Source organism: Leishmania infantum, chromosome 28, assembly GCF_000002875.2.
Source record: "Leishmania infantum JPCM5 genome chromosome 28".
Classification (NCBI taxonomy): Eukaryota; Euglenozoa; class Kinetoplastea; order Trypanosomatida; family Trypanosomatidae; genus Leishmania; species Leishmania infantum.
Genome location: NC_009412.2, coordinates 302,255 through 316,100, shown reverse-complemented (window position 1 = coordinate 316,100; position 13,846 = coordinate 302,255). Strand labels below are relative to the sequence as shown.

General features: G+C 56.3%; 4 protein-coding genes across 4 annotated transcripts; all 4 read right to left on the bottom strand.

Annotated features, from left to right (window-relative positions):
* Positions 1–440: 440 nt before the first annotated feature.
* LINJ_28_0920 (conserved hypothetical protein) lies at positions 441–971 on the bottom strand (the record flags this gene model as incomplete). The annotated part of the gene is made up of 1 exon (XM_001470085.1): positions 441–971. One exon carries the CDS (start codon positions 969–971, stop codon positions 441–443), a length of 531 nt encoding a protein of 176 aa, XP_001470122.1.
* Positions 972–6,405: 5,434 nt separating this feature from the next.
* Positions 6,406–8,004, bottom strand: LINJ_28_0910 (conserved hypothetical protein; the record flags this gene model as incomplete). The annotated part of the gene is made up of 1 exon (XM_001470084.1): positions 6,406–8,004. One exon carries the CDS (start codon positions 8,002–8,004, stop codon positions 6,406–6,408), a length of 1,599 nt encoding a protein of 532 aa, XP_001470121.1.
* A 3,396-nt stretch (positions 8,005–11,400) lies between these two features.
* On the bottom strand, positions 11,401–11,832 carry LINJ_28_0900 (putative RNA binding protein rbp16; the record flags this gene model as incomplete). Its single annotated transcript, XM_001470083.1, has 1 exon — positions 11,401–11,832. The coding sequence occupies one exon, from the start codon at positions 11,830–11,832 to the stop codon at positions 11,401–11,403; it is 432 nt and encodes a 143-aa protein (XP_001470120.1).
* Positions 11,833–13,065: 1,233 nt separating this feature from the next.
* On the bottom strand, positions 13,066–13,824 carry LINJ_28_0890 (conserved hypothetical protein; the record flags this gene model as incomplete). Its single annotated transcript, XM_003392622.1, has 1 exon — positions 13,066–13,824. The coding sequence occupies one exon, from the start codon at positions 13,822–13,824 to the stop codon at positions 13,066–13,068; it is 759 nt and encodes a 252-aa protein (XP_003392670.1).
* Positions 13,825–13,846: the final 22 nt, after the last annotated feature.

The window sequence follows — 13,846 nt, the reverse complement described above, 5'->3', positions numbered from 1 at the left end:
GGGCACCTAAAGAAACGTTAGTATGCTTGCTTGACGAGCACAAGGTAGTCCTGGACACACGATGAAAACAGAGAGAGGCGCGCCAACACAGACACACAGCTCTCAGTCTATATGGAACGCACAGGCGACGCCGAAACAGCTGTAGCGGTGACGGATGCGCTGCATCGAGTTGCTGATTGTGTTTCTTATTCGCCGTGCGTGCGCCACGAGAGAGCTCGAGAGGGAGAGAGAGAGCCGCAGCGACGCCCACGTACGCTGCATCGTCGCGCTGCATTTATTTTTTGGTTGTTCGGAAGCAGGCCAACACAAGACCAATTCCATTCAGTGCAACACAATGCTCGCGCGCTGGGCAGGCACTCACGAGCTCGCAAAACTTCCCCGCTTCTCTGCATGCATACTGTACCGAAGTTTTGCCGCTTGTCATGAATACTGCAAAGAGCCTACCCAGACAGCTCCGTCACGGGGACATCTGCTACAGCAGCAAAGTTGGCCAGGCGCGAGGCCATGGAGAGTCGCACCTCGGAGCACCGCTCCGCGAGCTCCGCCGCCACGGCCTCTCGCTCGTGGCAGCGGCGCTGCACGCACGTCTCGTGCCACGCGAACTGCCGCTGGAGCCCCGCTGCGTACGCCCCGGCGACGGTGTCTGCATTGCCGTTATTGCCGCCAACTTCTCCTTGAGGGCTCGCATCTACATCATGCACGTGGTGTGCGTGCAAGGTCGACTCTGCAGCAGCAGATGCTCGTCCTCTACCGCGGTCGCGGCCTCCTCGGCCACGCGTGCCACCACAATTGCCGCTTTGCTTTTTGCGTGCCTGCGCTTTCTGGTATGCCACCCGCTCGGCTGCAATGGCACGAAGGTGAGAGAGGTGGTACTCGATCCACTCATCCAAGTCTCGCAGCTGCTGCATGTAGCGCATGATATCACACCGATTCCCGTGCGTACTGACGACGAAGTACTCCAGCTCGTTCATCCCTGTCGCCCAACTCCTGAGAGCGCTCTTTTCTTTTCAGAAAGCGGAGGAAAGTGATGTGCGATGGCGCGTGTTGATTAACAGAGGGGGGGGGGACTGCGAAGCTGAAACGAATAGAAGAACAAAACAGGGCAGCTGAGGAGGGAGTGTATACGCGTGTCTGTATAGACTCCGTAGACAAGCGCTGCCGACTCCACACTCGGAGAAAGATCGAGGCACACACACACAGGTACAGATGCAGGCCTCGCCCCTGCGACAATGGTCCCCCCTTCCCCCCCTGCTTGCAGTGGCACGCGTGCCCACAATCAAAGACTGGGCAACAGCGCTGCCGCCGGCCGCCGAAGAAGAGGCGGAGGGAAGGCCGCTCCTCTCGGTTTGCTCACGCCTCTTATTTCGGCTCCTTCGACGCGTCTCTCTTTCTCTGCGGTTTTCCTACCAAGGCAGGTGAAAAGGGTGTGCGTGCTCTGCAGGTTGCGGTGATGCTCGCCACAGTTCCGAGCGTGAAAGAGTCGATCACGAAGCCCTCCGCGACTTGTGGGAAGGAAAAAAAAAACGAAACGCGAAGGGCGGCAACGCTGTGCGAGAGTAATGAAGTGCGCTTGCGCGTGAGTGTTTGCAGACACCCGGGTGTAAACCACACATACAAAGAGAGAAAATAAGGCCCGCCTCTATCGCGGCATGATAAGAGCACAAGGAAGGCATGGAGAAAACAGAGAAAAGCACCAAAGCAGGGCGGAGAGCGTGGACGGTGGACTTAAGTGTAACGAGACCTTTGAGGTGAGGGAGAAAGAGGGGGCGGGGGCGGGGATGGTGACTTTCAGCAGCTACCTCAGGTAGTAATGGGTACCCGCCCCCAAGCATCCTGATTCACTTTGAAGCAGAAAGAGACACACATATGGTAGCTGATTACTCGACGAGAACTATTTTCTGTGGATGTCATTGGCAGCACGAGAGCTCGCAGCCGCCAAAGGCCGACGACGAAGACTGCGCGCACAGAGGCACCTACATAAAAGTAGTGGGCCGGCATGTGCCTAAGGGAAGCAGCATGGCACCGCTTTCACTCATCCCCCAATCCGCTCAAAACTCCGCAGCGCACAACGCCGACAGGATGACGTAACCGGGAGAAGCGCAAGTGTAGCGATCACGAAGCCGAGCTTACGAGAACACTTCTCGTTCATTTCCTGTATTGAAATTCCTCTTTCGCTGTCTTTTTTTTTTTGGGGGGGGGGGGCTCATGTGAAATGGGGCAGCGCTGTTGATGTGCTCTGATCTAAAGAGAAGAGAGAGTGGTGTGGCGTCGCCCATTCGCGCACACACGCTCGCATGCATGGCCGGCCACCCGCCTAGCAACCCGCCCATGAAGAGCAGTCGTGCGGTGAGAAACGGCAGAGTCCCATCGTGAGCACGCACACATACGACAGGGACACAAACAGGAAAGAAACAGGGTAGGGCGGGGACACAGTTCAAGGCACGCGAGTAAACCCATAAGCCGTTCAGGAGACAAGCGACCATCTTCTCCGCTCGGTTTGCTTTTTTTTCTCTTGATCGTCAGAGCACAGTGCCGCACGCAGTAGGGACATGTCGGTGCGCGTACGCCCCTTGAAAGCCGTGAAAAGCTCCTTCCAGCCCGCCATCATGCACATACAAAGAGAGAGACAAGAAACAGTTATTGACCATGATCACACAGCTTGAATGCACACACACACACACGAACCCCACAGAGAGAGAGGATGAGGGAAGCAGGAGAAAACATGAAAGACATTGTGTTCAAATCGGCGCACGCATCATCGTCATCGGCATTAGCGTTCCTTCTTTCGATCAGCTGAGATGGAAAGGAGAAAAAGCAAAAGCGGAAGGCGGCAAGATGGAAATGACGCAATGAAGACGCAGAATTGTGAGAAGATGTAAAGAGACATGCGACAGCTGCTGATTCTGTTTACGTGAAGACAAGCCCTACGCACATGAAAAGGAGCAGTACTCTCCGGGCCAGCTGAGAGAGAAGACTATGCCACCCAATGATAGCAGCAGCAGCCCCCAGCCTCCCCTCCCCCGTCATCACAAGCACAGCTACCCACGCACGCACAGCCTACGCAATAAACACCACACACACACACACAAACGCACACAATAATAATAACCATAATACTAATGATGATAATAACGCGCACCTGTAAGATCTGTAAGTGTGTGCAGCATGACCGAGACGCCCAAAAAAAATATCATGAAGCACAGAGAAGAACGAAAGAAAAAAAAAACAAGACGAGCATTCGGCTCGAACCCATGAAGAAGGGAAGGCGATGGCGTCGCGGTCGGAGCGGCCGCCTCTAGTGGAAAGGGGGAGAATGGACAACGTAGGCAGTGCCAAGAGGGAGGAGGCGCAAATAAGGGCAGAAGGTCGACACAAGATCCAAGTGCTTGTGGGGGAGGGAAAGGAGGTAGAGAAGGAGGCACAACGAAAGCGGCAAACTCACGACAAAAAAATAAAGAAAAAGTGCCACCCCCCTGGCAACAGCAGCAATTACAAAGACAGTAGCGGCAAGCCGACACACGCGCACACACATGCACGCCCGCAAACATAGATGAAACGCGAATCCCAAGAGTACTGCTACGGGCATAGGAGAAGCGGAAAGAAGTTTTTTGTTGAGGTTTCGTGTTGGTTAAATTGCCTGCCGTTCAGGCGCGACACGCATGCTTGTGTTAAAGGGGAAGGTGGCGTCGATAACCCAGCCGTCCCTCTAACTCCAATGTTTCTTCCCCTGGGGTGGGGGTGAGGGGCAGAGAGCCACCAGTAACGATGGAGAAAGGCAGAACGGCGCATGAAAAAGGGGAGGGGGAGGGGGAGGGGGCGGGACACACACACACACAGCGATACACACGTAAAGGAAAAAAAAACATAACAGGCAAAAACTGACCACACACGCGACACAAAAAAAAGGACGAAAAGAAAGAACAGCATGGCAGCACACCCGTACAGCTGCACGGAGAGAGCGAGGGTGCATAGGAAACAGGAGGGATGGGGAGGGGGGACATAAAGGAATGCTCGTTTGAGCATTACTCGAGCATTGAAGGCCCCGCAAGTAAAGACAATGGTGCAGCAGTGTTCACTAGAGGTACATGCATAAGCCAGCTCCTTTTCCTTCCTTTCGAGAGCGTATCCGGGGTGCGCACGTACGTCGACCACCGACGGCCATTAGTTTTTCAGACGAGTAGAGGACAGCAGCAGGGAGTGGGGAGCATCGAAGAGCAAAGCCTTTGGCCCACAAGCGGAAACGAAAATATCTTTTCAACGTGCATATTCCTTACAGCGCTGAGCTGACTCAGCCGTCGGAGCACAACCCCTGCCTCAAACCCTACCCACACCCGCGGAGTAGGTCGCCTCACAGACGTTCCCATTGTGCCGGTCACCACCTGGTGCATCCCTCAAGGCGGCCCAGGCTCCCCACCAGTAGGCAGCGCAGGCCGGGGGCCGGATGCGTTCGAGTCACGCTGACACCTTGCCTATCGCATGGATGGCACAGGCGTGTCCACGGTCGCAGGTCGCAGGTCGCTCCGACGCAACGCCAGCCAGGACCTGGCCACCCACATGAGCAGCCATGCATAGCCCTGACTTCGCTACGTCATAGGCACCCGACCCTGCGACGACCAGAAGCGGGGTTCGGCATTGGCAGGGATAAGAGGGGGAAGAGGGGGCGTCTGGCACCCCACACCTACACGCGAAGGCGCACGTACACACGCAAGTGGAAACACCGTAGATCACAAGCGTGAGCTTTCTCTGGCGAGAAGAACAAGAGGCTGTGCAGCAAAGGAAAGCAAAAGAGGCCGCACGCGTTCAACCGCATCACATCGTTGTGCGCCTCCTGGCGACACGAAAAAGACACAAAATTCCTGCCAGTGGGCGAAAGGGTGGGGAGCGGGAGGGGGAGAGGAGGAGAGGAACGACGGAGAAGCCCAGAAACCTCTTTTGATTGGGAATCATCGACGGGAATGGCAAAGATGAACCACTGCGAAAACACACAAGGTACATCTCTTGGCAAGGAGGGGAGCGCTGCTCGTTCTCTGTATCAGGTGTCGATGTGAAGAGTTCGACGATGCGCGCACACATCCGCACGTCGCCTTTTCGCTCTCGCCCTCCCGCCCTCCTCCTTTCTGACTCCCTGTTTCAGCGACATCCTCTTTGTGTTTCAAAAAGAAGATCTATGAACCCCAGACGGTAACACACCTAAGCGAGCGACTGTCCACATGCGGCTGCTACCCTTGTCTACCTACTCCCATCAATAGCCCTCGCCCTCCCGCTTCACACCAAGCACCACTCATTTCTCTTCACAGTATGCTCTTCTTTTTCTCTGCCTCAGTAACGACGTCCGAACTCTCTGCAATCCACCCCCACTCCTCACACCCTTGCCCGCCCACGTACTTGTCCTTCACCACTACCCTCCTTGACGTCCTTTTGCGGCTTCTCTACCCTCCTCTCCTTTTTTTGTAAATCGCGTCGACTCACCCTTTCCGCCTTTGCCGCAGGTGAGCTGAGCCGTTGCCGTTTTTTTCCTTTTTTTTGCTTTTTCATTTGCGTACGAGCATGGCGCCGCACTGATATTGTCTGTAGCACTCACGCGCACACGCACGCACGTACGATCAGCCCTTCCGTGCCTATGAAAAACGAGCTTCGTCAAGGCCCGCTGGTCCCTCTCTCTCTTGGCGTACATTGTCGCCAAAAGAATGGGAGAGGAGCATTCAAAAACGCACCCCTCCTTGCCTTTCATAGCCGTCGTCTCACCCAACTGCGCGCAAACTCCCCCCTCAAGGCTACATCTCTCCCAAGGCAGACATAAAAAGAAAGGAAAACAGACGTTCGTGCCAGACTCGTCCGCTACAGCGCCCACCCAAGGCACTCACGCACAGAGAGGAGAGAGACACACAGACACACAAACACGAAGGATCCCTTGGTCTCCTTTTTTTCCTGCTGTGTGTGTAGGAGTGTGTGTATGTGCTGATTATATATATGTTCTATATTCGCTGTGCTTTATGGGTATGCAATCGGACGTTACGGGGAGGGGAGGGTGAACAAAAAAAAGGAACGCGGGATGAAGGCGAGGAGAGGAGAGCGTCGAGGGAGAAAAGAGCACACAAAGGAAAACGAGAGGACGTGGAGGAGAGGAAATGCGAGGAGGGAACCAGTATAACACACACAAACCCAGAGCGAGAGAGAGACAGACAGGCAGACAGACATATGCGAGAGCGAGTGGCTCATGCTATTTTCGCTTCTTGTGACTAACCCCGGTGAAGAACGCGTGGGCGCATCCGCGTCTGTGTTAGGGGCTTCCCTTTTTTTTTTGAGAGCGTAGATGACGGCGCGTCTTCAACCTGCCGCTTACCCTCTTGAAGGATGTGAAATGTTGCCAGTCGGTGCCTGTCCCTCTTCGACTTTTCAAGGTCGCTAGCTGAATCCCACCGAAGACAGCGGCGTCTCGCGCAGTTGGTAGACACCGATGGTGTCGTTGCCGCCATACACGAAGCCCATCTCCTGTGGACACCACCGACGCAGCTCTCGGCGCACCGGGTAATCCCGTAGAAGCTTGTAGTGGGACTTGAGAAGCATGTGAAAGCGCCAGTCCCCCGTCGCGGCGGTGTCGCCAATGTAGATGAGCATCGAGCCACCCTCGCGAGTAAAGTACTCGAGTGCCTCAAAGCCCATCGAGCTCTCCTCCCGCTCCCGAGAGCCAAACGGCGGCCAGCAGAGCAGCAGCACCGACTGCTTGCAGTTGAGCGAGTAGAGGGAGATCGGGCCCCCTATGGAGACATGCACGCTGTATGTCCTCTGCAGCGCCAGCGCGTCGAAGGCGAAGATGGGGATGGTGCGCTTGCCGTAGAAGTCGCACCGCACGTCGTCGAAGGATGTCGTGGGAAAGCGCTCTCGATCCACCGCCCACTCCTCTCTCAGTGGCACCTGGTGCATGACACGGTTGAAGATGTGCTCAATGTACCCGGCTCCGCTCCCGACGCTGATGATAGACTCGACATTAGGAAACTCCCGCACAACACTGTTCATCGCGTCACGCGCGTGCACCGGTGAGAGGAGACTCCATGCGAAAACGATGCTTGCCACACGGTGAGCCTCGAAGGTAAGCGGGATCTTGAACAAGTCCGGCAGCAGTCTTCGGTAGCGATCCACCTCCGTCTTGAACAACTGGTAGTCGTCGCCAACGCTGCACAAGATGTGCTCCACAAGGTACGTGATGTTTGGAAAGAAGCACATCAAGGTGCAACGCGGGCACTGACGGAAGTAGTGCTCCGTGCCCAGCGCCACTTCGCAAAACTCGTCGACATGGCTGTAGCCGCACACCTCACACGCCCATACATCGCTGCATTGCAGCTCCCTCGCCCGCTGCGTCAGTCGCTTCAGCTCCTCCTCCGCCGACGCCAGTCGCGGCACTCGCGCGGAGGCGCAACTGCCCTCGTCGTGCGGCAAGAAGCAGCCGCTGAGAAAGGGACAGAAGCCAAAAGCGGTGTACACAGGGCACACCGACACGCCATCTGGTTTGTAGATCGGCGTCAGCAGCGGCAGTGACCCATCCGGGGCCATCACGTACTCGGGCGAGGGCCGCGCCGCCATCACGTGTGGGGAGGCGCGACGCTGGTCGCGGTACACGTGGGAAATGTAAAGTGTCAGCTTACACATGGGGCACACACAGGAATCTGAGTTTTCGTGATAGTGGAACGGCGCGCACACCGCCGCCGTTTCGCCGGAGCACTGTCCGTCGTCCGAGACAGACGTGGAGCCGTTGGAGCTGCTGTAGCGTTCCCCGAGGTGGTTCACCTCAGTTAACGCGACCGTCGATCCCCCTTTCTTGCCCATATCGTCTGGCGTCTGAGCAGATGCGAACGAGGGCGAAAACGTGGTCGTTGAGTTTACGGTCGCTTGCGATGTAGAATAAGACTCCTCCGGGTGCTTGATGGCCAGTACCGGGATCATCGGGATTCTTGATAGCTTCTCGGAGCGCACATGCCACGGCTGCAACGCGCCTGGCGATGACATGGCGTCCCCCCTTTCTTCCTTCCCTTTCACCCCCCCTCGTTTCTGCTAGTCCTGACCTTACTGGCGCGGTGTCGCGCTTAGCACGTGCGTGAAAACCTCCCTCGATCAGTGGAGTGAAGGATAGAGGGCGAGGTGACGCCGTCACTCGCGAAAACACGAGAGACAGAGAGTGGGGCAAACGAGGTCGGAGGCGGTACTTTGATGCGCGTGTGTGTTTGTGTGCAGAAGGACGTATTTTCGCTTTTGATGAAGTGGCCCCAAGAAGGCGGGCGTTGCTGGAAAGCGAAAAGCGGCGACGCTAGCTTGTGTGAGCTCCTCTCTACGGTGGCCTTCAAGATGGGCACGAGGGGAGTAGACAAAATCGAATAACAAAAGGGAGCAGACACGCACAAGCAGACACAGACACAGATGGCTTTACCTCTCTTTTGTGGCTTCGTAGCACGAGAAGGTCAGAAGAAAAGTAACAAGGGGGGCAGATATATATGGGGCACACAGGAAAAACAACTCGCTGAAGGGGGAGAGTTGAAGGCGCTGGCCAGTGCTTCGGAGACTACCAAGTCAACGATGTCGGAGGCTCGGCCAAGAAGAGAGGTGGGGAGCAACAAAGATCGAGGTGAGGGAACTAGGTGGCCGGGGTGCAGTGGCGAGGTACAACATGAGAGAAGAAAAGTACAAGACAAGAAAACGGGAAAAGGGAGAGGAGACGTACGTGGCACGGATGAGCGGCTACGCTCATACGCCCCTGCAGCCTCTGCGTGTGTATAGCTCAAAGTGTGGATGCCTGCGTTGCTGCCGTATCGAAGTACTTCGGCGCCTCGCTTATCCTAGCGTTGTCGTCTTTCTCTGTATTATGGTTTCTTCCCGCTTAGCTTCGCATGCGCATGTTCGCTTTTCCGCTTGTGCGTGCGTGCGTTCGTGCGTGCGCGAGAAGCAAGACGTTGGAGAGGGAGGAGGAGGAAGAGGAGGCTGCAAATGCGCAGCTCACAAGGCCGCTTCCCAGAAGATACTACTTCGGAAGAAGGAAAAAAAAAGGACTGTGTGCAGAGGAAGATGTGGGTGCATATAACGATCGCAATCGTGCGTGAGAGCGGGAAGGGGGTCAGGGTGTGTTTTGCGGTTGTGCGTGCGTGCATGCATGCGTTGTGTTGCAGCAGGGGCGAGAAGCAAGCGGAAGATGAGAGGCAGACGCGGAAGGGATGAGCGAAAGAGGATGCAACCAGCTGAAGGAAAAACAGCATCGAAAGCGGCCTCGGCGCAGAGATCAAGGGAGATAAAGCGAGCTGAATGAAGAGAAAGGAGAAGGTCGAGGCACGTGGACAGTACTTCTACAAGTCACCTGTGAGAGCGCTCCTGCAAGCTGGCCCCTCCTCCCCTCCCCTCAACGCCTACTCTGTCGCTTGCATGGTGGTAGGTTGCCAATGATGGCGGGCGCAGATGCACACCTTCCTCCCTTGCCTCGTGAAGGAGGCGAAGAGAAGAAGACTACTGTACCTTCCAGAGCAACCAGCACATCCGTGCAACAACCCTCATCACGGGATAGACGACGCCATGAAGGATTCATTAGAGAACACACGAATCCCGCACATCCCCACTGTGAGTTTCTATTTTTATCCAGTCCTTGACAGCTCCGTGAGATTCGCACCCCTTCGGCATCTTCCGTGGGCGCGCGTTTGTTTCTTGAAGTGTTTCGTTGTGGGTGTGCGAGTGTGGGTGTGTAGGTGTGAGTTTCTTTACCCTTTCTTCTCTTAGTTTGCTGTTTAGTGGTGACACCAAGCTATTATGTGCTTCCGCAACTCTGCCCTCTATCTCATGGCCATTGATTGAAACCGGGTTACTTTCGGCCTGCCGGTCGCTGCTACCTTTGTGCTGGCCGCTGCATCCTTGGCCCCCCCCCTCTGACGGCCGCCCTCCCTCTCCCCTTCTGCTTCTCTCAAAGAAGCGACGACGATCGCACCCAGATTAGTGTGCGCACATGTGTCGACGCTCACAATGGAAAAGAAAATAAGAAAAGCGGAAGAGGCGCTTCGCTTCGTCGGAAATGCAGGGATGCGATCACTGACGCTGCCGCAGAGAGTGACGGTACGCACGTGAGCACAAGAAAAAAAGAAAGAGAAACGGGCACACGCACACGCGCGCACACACACGTAGGGGTTGTTGCATACTTACCAAGCCCAAGGAGGGAGGAAAAAAAGAAGAAGCGCCCTTAAAAGACGAGTCGCGCAGGCACGCGGACACCTTAACCACAGAGCAAAAAAAAAAGACAACGAACGCCAACACGAAATACATGCGCACACGTTCACAATCAAGCACAGAAAGGGTGTACACTCTCGACACGAAGACGTGAGCACTTCTGTCACAAAAAGGCGGGGAGGACGAGGAGGAGGGGTGCGGGCACACGCGCACAAGACTTCGACAAGAGCGCACGCTCGCGCATGCACGCATGCGCACGCTTACTGCCCGACGCGACAAAAGAGGAGGAGGCCACAAAAAACAAGACAAAAGCACCTCTTCATCCCACACGCTGGAAGACCGCGGGAGTGCGCTGCTTTCTTGCGTCCGCACTTCCCATCAGTCTGACAGAGTTCTATGACACACACCCGGTCGCTGCACTTCCCTCGAGCTTTGCGCACGCCTGTCTGTCTCCCTCGCCGACCCCTACACCCTTTCCCTCGCCCCTCGGCATGTGCAGCTGGAAATGCCACCCCCCCCAACCCTCCCCTTAACACTCGATCCTCACCCTCCCCCTTTCAGTCTCCCCTCTCCTCCCTCTCGCCTTTTCCTGGCGCTGGCTTCCTTTGGCCTGTGATGAGATGTCACGGCAAAGAAGGAAGGAGCAAGAGAAGCAGCAGCACGCCCAGCGGGGTGCCCCCGTAGAGACAACGAGACTCAGCAGGGGAGGGGGGAGCGGAAGGCAGAAACATGAACAGGAACGGTGCACGGAATTCCTTCATAAGAGAAGATTCTGCCTGCTTCTTTCCTTCATTGCTTTTAGCGAGTTGCTCGCTGTTCGTCCTGCCTGCATCAAGGCATGGCTGTCACCACTGTGCTCTCGCCGTAACCCGCCCCACCGCCCCTGGCCACACAGACAACCTCTGTTACAAAGGTGCCTCTGTGTGTGTGTGCGCGCGCGCTGTATGCGCCGCCGTCAGCCACACGCACACACGCAGATATACCCGTCGACTCTCTCTCTCTATGCTGACGCTGAAAGTTGTCAGTCTCTCTTTTATAGGAACCTCACGGAGCAAGAAGACACAGAAAGGGCGGAAAAGAAAGAAGAAAGAGCGGGCGAAGCCGAGTGCAGCGCGGCTGCCGCGCCACCCAGCGAAACACAGCTCGCGCCAAAGCTCTCTCGCTCGTCCTCTTTTCTCTTTTTTTTTTTAGCTTTCTTCCTGGCGCCTAGAACTCATCGCTGAAGTTGTTGTCATTTTGACGGCCGCCATCGCGATCCCCCCCGCGGTCTTGGCGGTTGCTGTTGCGGCCACCACGGCCACGACCACGGCCACCGCCGAAGCCACCACGACCGCTTGGGGCACCCTCCGGCGGGCGGGGGCCCGAGGGGAGCTTGCCGCCACCGGGGGCTGTCACGTTCTCAGCACGAGTACGTCCGTCCTGCGACGCCACCTCGAACTCGACCTCCTGATCAACCGCGAGCGCGCGGTAGCCTCCCGTCTCCGTCTGGAGTGCAGAGAAGTGGACAAAGTGCTGCCTCTTGTCCGCATTGTCCTCGATGAAGCCAAAGCCACGGCCGCTCATCCACGAGACGACCTTGCCGGTGTTCAGCAACGCCAGGGATGGCGCAATGCGGGAAACAGAGGAGACACGGAACATGACGGCTTGTAATGGCCAAGCAACGAAAGGCGCGAGAGGGAGAGAGAGGCGGGTTGCGATGGTCGTGATTGTTTTTTTTTTAGTGGTTGCTTCTCTGCTCTACCGTATGAGGTCAGTACGCGTGAGGAGTCGACAAAAAAAGAGAAGAGGGGGAGAGAAATGGAGACAAAAAAAAAGGTGCAATGCTGTGGTGGCAGCAAGATGCTGTGCGCGGTACGCATGTGTGAGGTAAGCGGCGGAGGAAGCCGGCGGAGTGTGCGGCGTGGTGATGGGTGACGGTATCGGTGGGCATCATGTGCGCGCGACGAGGAAGAAAAAGGGGTCGAACAGCGGGGAGAAGAGGACGAACGAAAGAGGGATGAGATCACGGAGAGTTGCACATGTGTTGTTCTTCACCATTGGGGCGTACCAAGTCGGCAGCGGCACGGAGGTAGCGCGCACGGGAAGAAAAAGAAACGAGGGAGGTGGGACGTACGTGAGGGCAAACAGAGGAGAGGCAATACCGAGAGAAATGGCAAGGATCGAGCAGAAAGAGGCTAGGAGGGGGGAAGGAGGGTCAGAAAAAAAAAAAAACAGACCTCACCTGTTGCACGCCACAGCGTTGCTGCACCACCCCCTCCCTTGTCACACACCCCAGCCCTCGCTCTCCTCCACAGCCTTCCGCACTCCTCCACATCCACTCAAATAGAGCCTCCCTCTCTTTGCTCACTCAGCATTCTTATTGTGCCCCAAAAGCTCACTTGCTGTCTCACACGTCACAAGGAATCCAGGAAAGGGGCGAGCTGAACGCAGGGGAACAGAAGGCAGACGCCCCAATGTGCACAGCACCGGATCGCCCGCTGCTTCTCCATCTCACCCCTAATCTCGCACAGTGGGCATGAGAGGATTGCACTGTTTCGTGTGGTGTTGACGCTTTCTTCTTTTTTTCTGCAAAGCACACTCTCTGTGCAGACACGCAGCAGTAGCAGGAGCAGATGATAAACTTGTGGACAAAGGATGGCGGACGCGGAGGCAACTCACGACGGCACACTCGCAAACAAACACACACAAATAGGGGGGGGGGGCAGCACTGCTTCATGAGCAAAGTATTGCGCCACCGAAAGGGCGTGCTTGCCTGTTTCTGGCCACGGCGTTGACTTTCTCTCTTTTTTTTTCCGGCTCTTTACCTTGCGATACGAGCGCACGCACATGCGAGGAGTTGGGCCTCACATCGTTGGCTCAGAGGGCACCCCTCTAAAGTGCTGTCTCACCACACGTGTTGCGAGTGAAGTCCACAGAAGCGGTGCCGCTGCCGCCGGTGGCACACCCGAGAGTCTTGGCCAGGTTCAGCAACTCCAACACCTCAACGTCAAGGCTGGATAGTCCCATAAAACGCTTGTGCAGGGCTGATTCAGGTCGTCCTTTGCACACGTCCAGAATACCGTCGACGGCTTTGCTGTGTTCCTGCCAGCACTGAAAACTGGCATCTGGTAGGCGCGCGTAGTAAGAAGCCGTGTGGGCATCATGGGTGCCTTGTTTGCTGCCAGCAGGATTGTGCACATAGAGGCGCTTCACACGCAACGAGGGTGGGGCGCAACTCACTGACTTCACCTCGGCCTCGGAGGAATTTGAGTTGTGGTGTCCAGGCGACACCTGCACAACTACTGGACAGCCACACGAGATGTAGCAGGGAAAAATGCATGCCGCTGTCGCTTCCAGGACGTCCTCGTCCTGTGTCGTATCTGCACTCAAAGGGGCCGCAGAAACAAATACCTGTTTAGAGGAGAAGGGCACACATTGCGCGCGGCACGCTTCTTGGCTCCACAGCCTGGCCTCTTCGTCCCTCACTGCAGCAACGCCGGCGCCACTCGGGGTGGCTGCAGTGCTGTCGCATAGGCATGCGACGAGGCGAACCAGCCCGGTCTGTGCATCCGCGGAAAAGTGCAACACCTCCCCTCTGTACCGAAGAAGGCTTGCACAACGAGCGTGGTGGTGCCTCGTCCAAGCAATCATAATGCGGCACCTTCACCTTCAC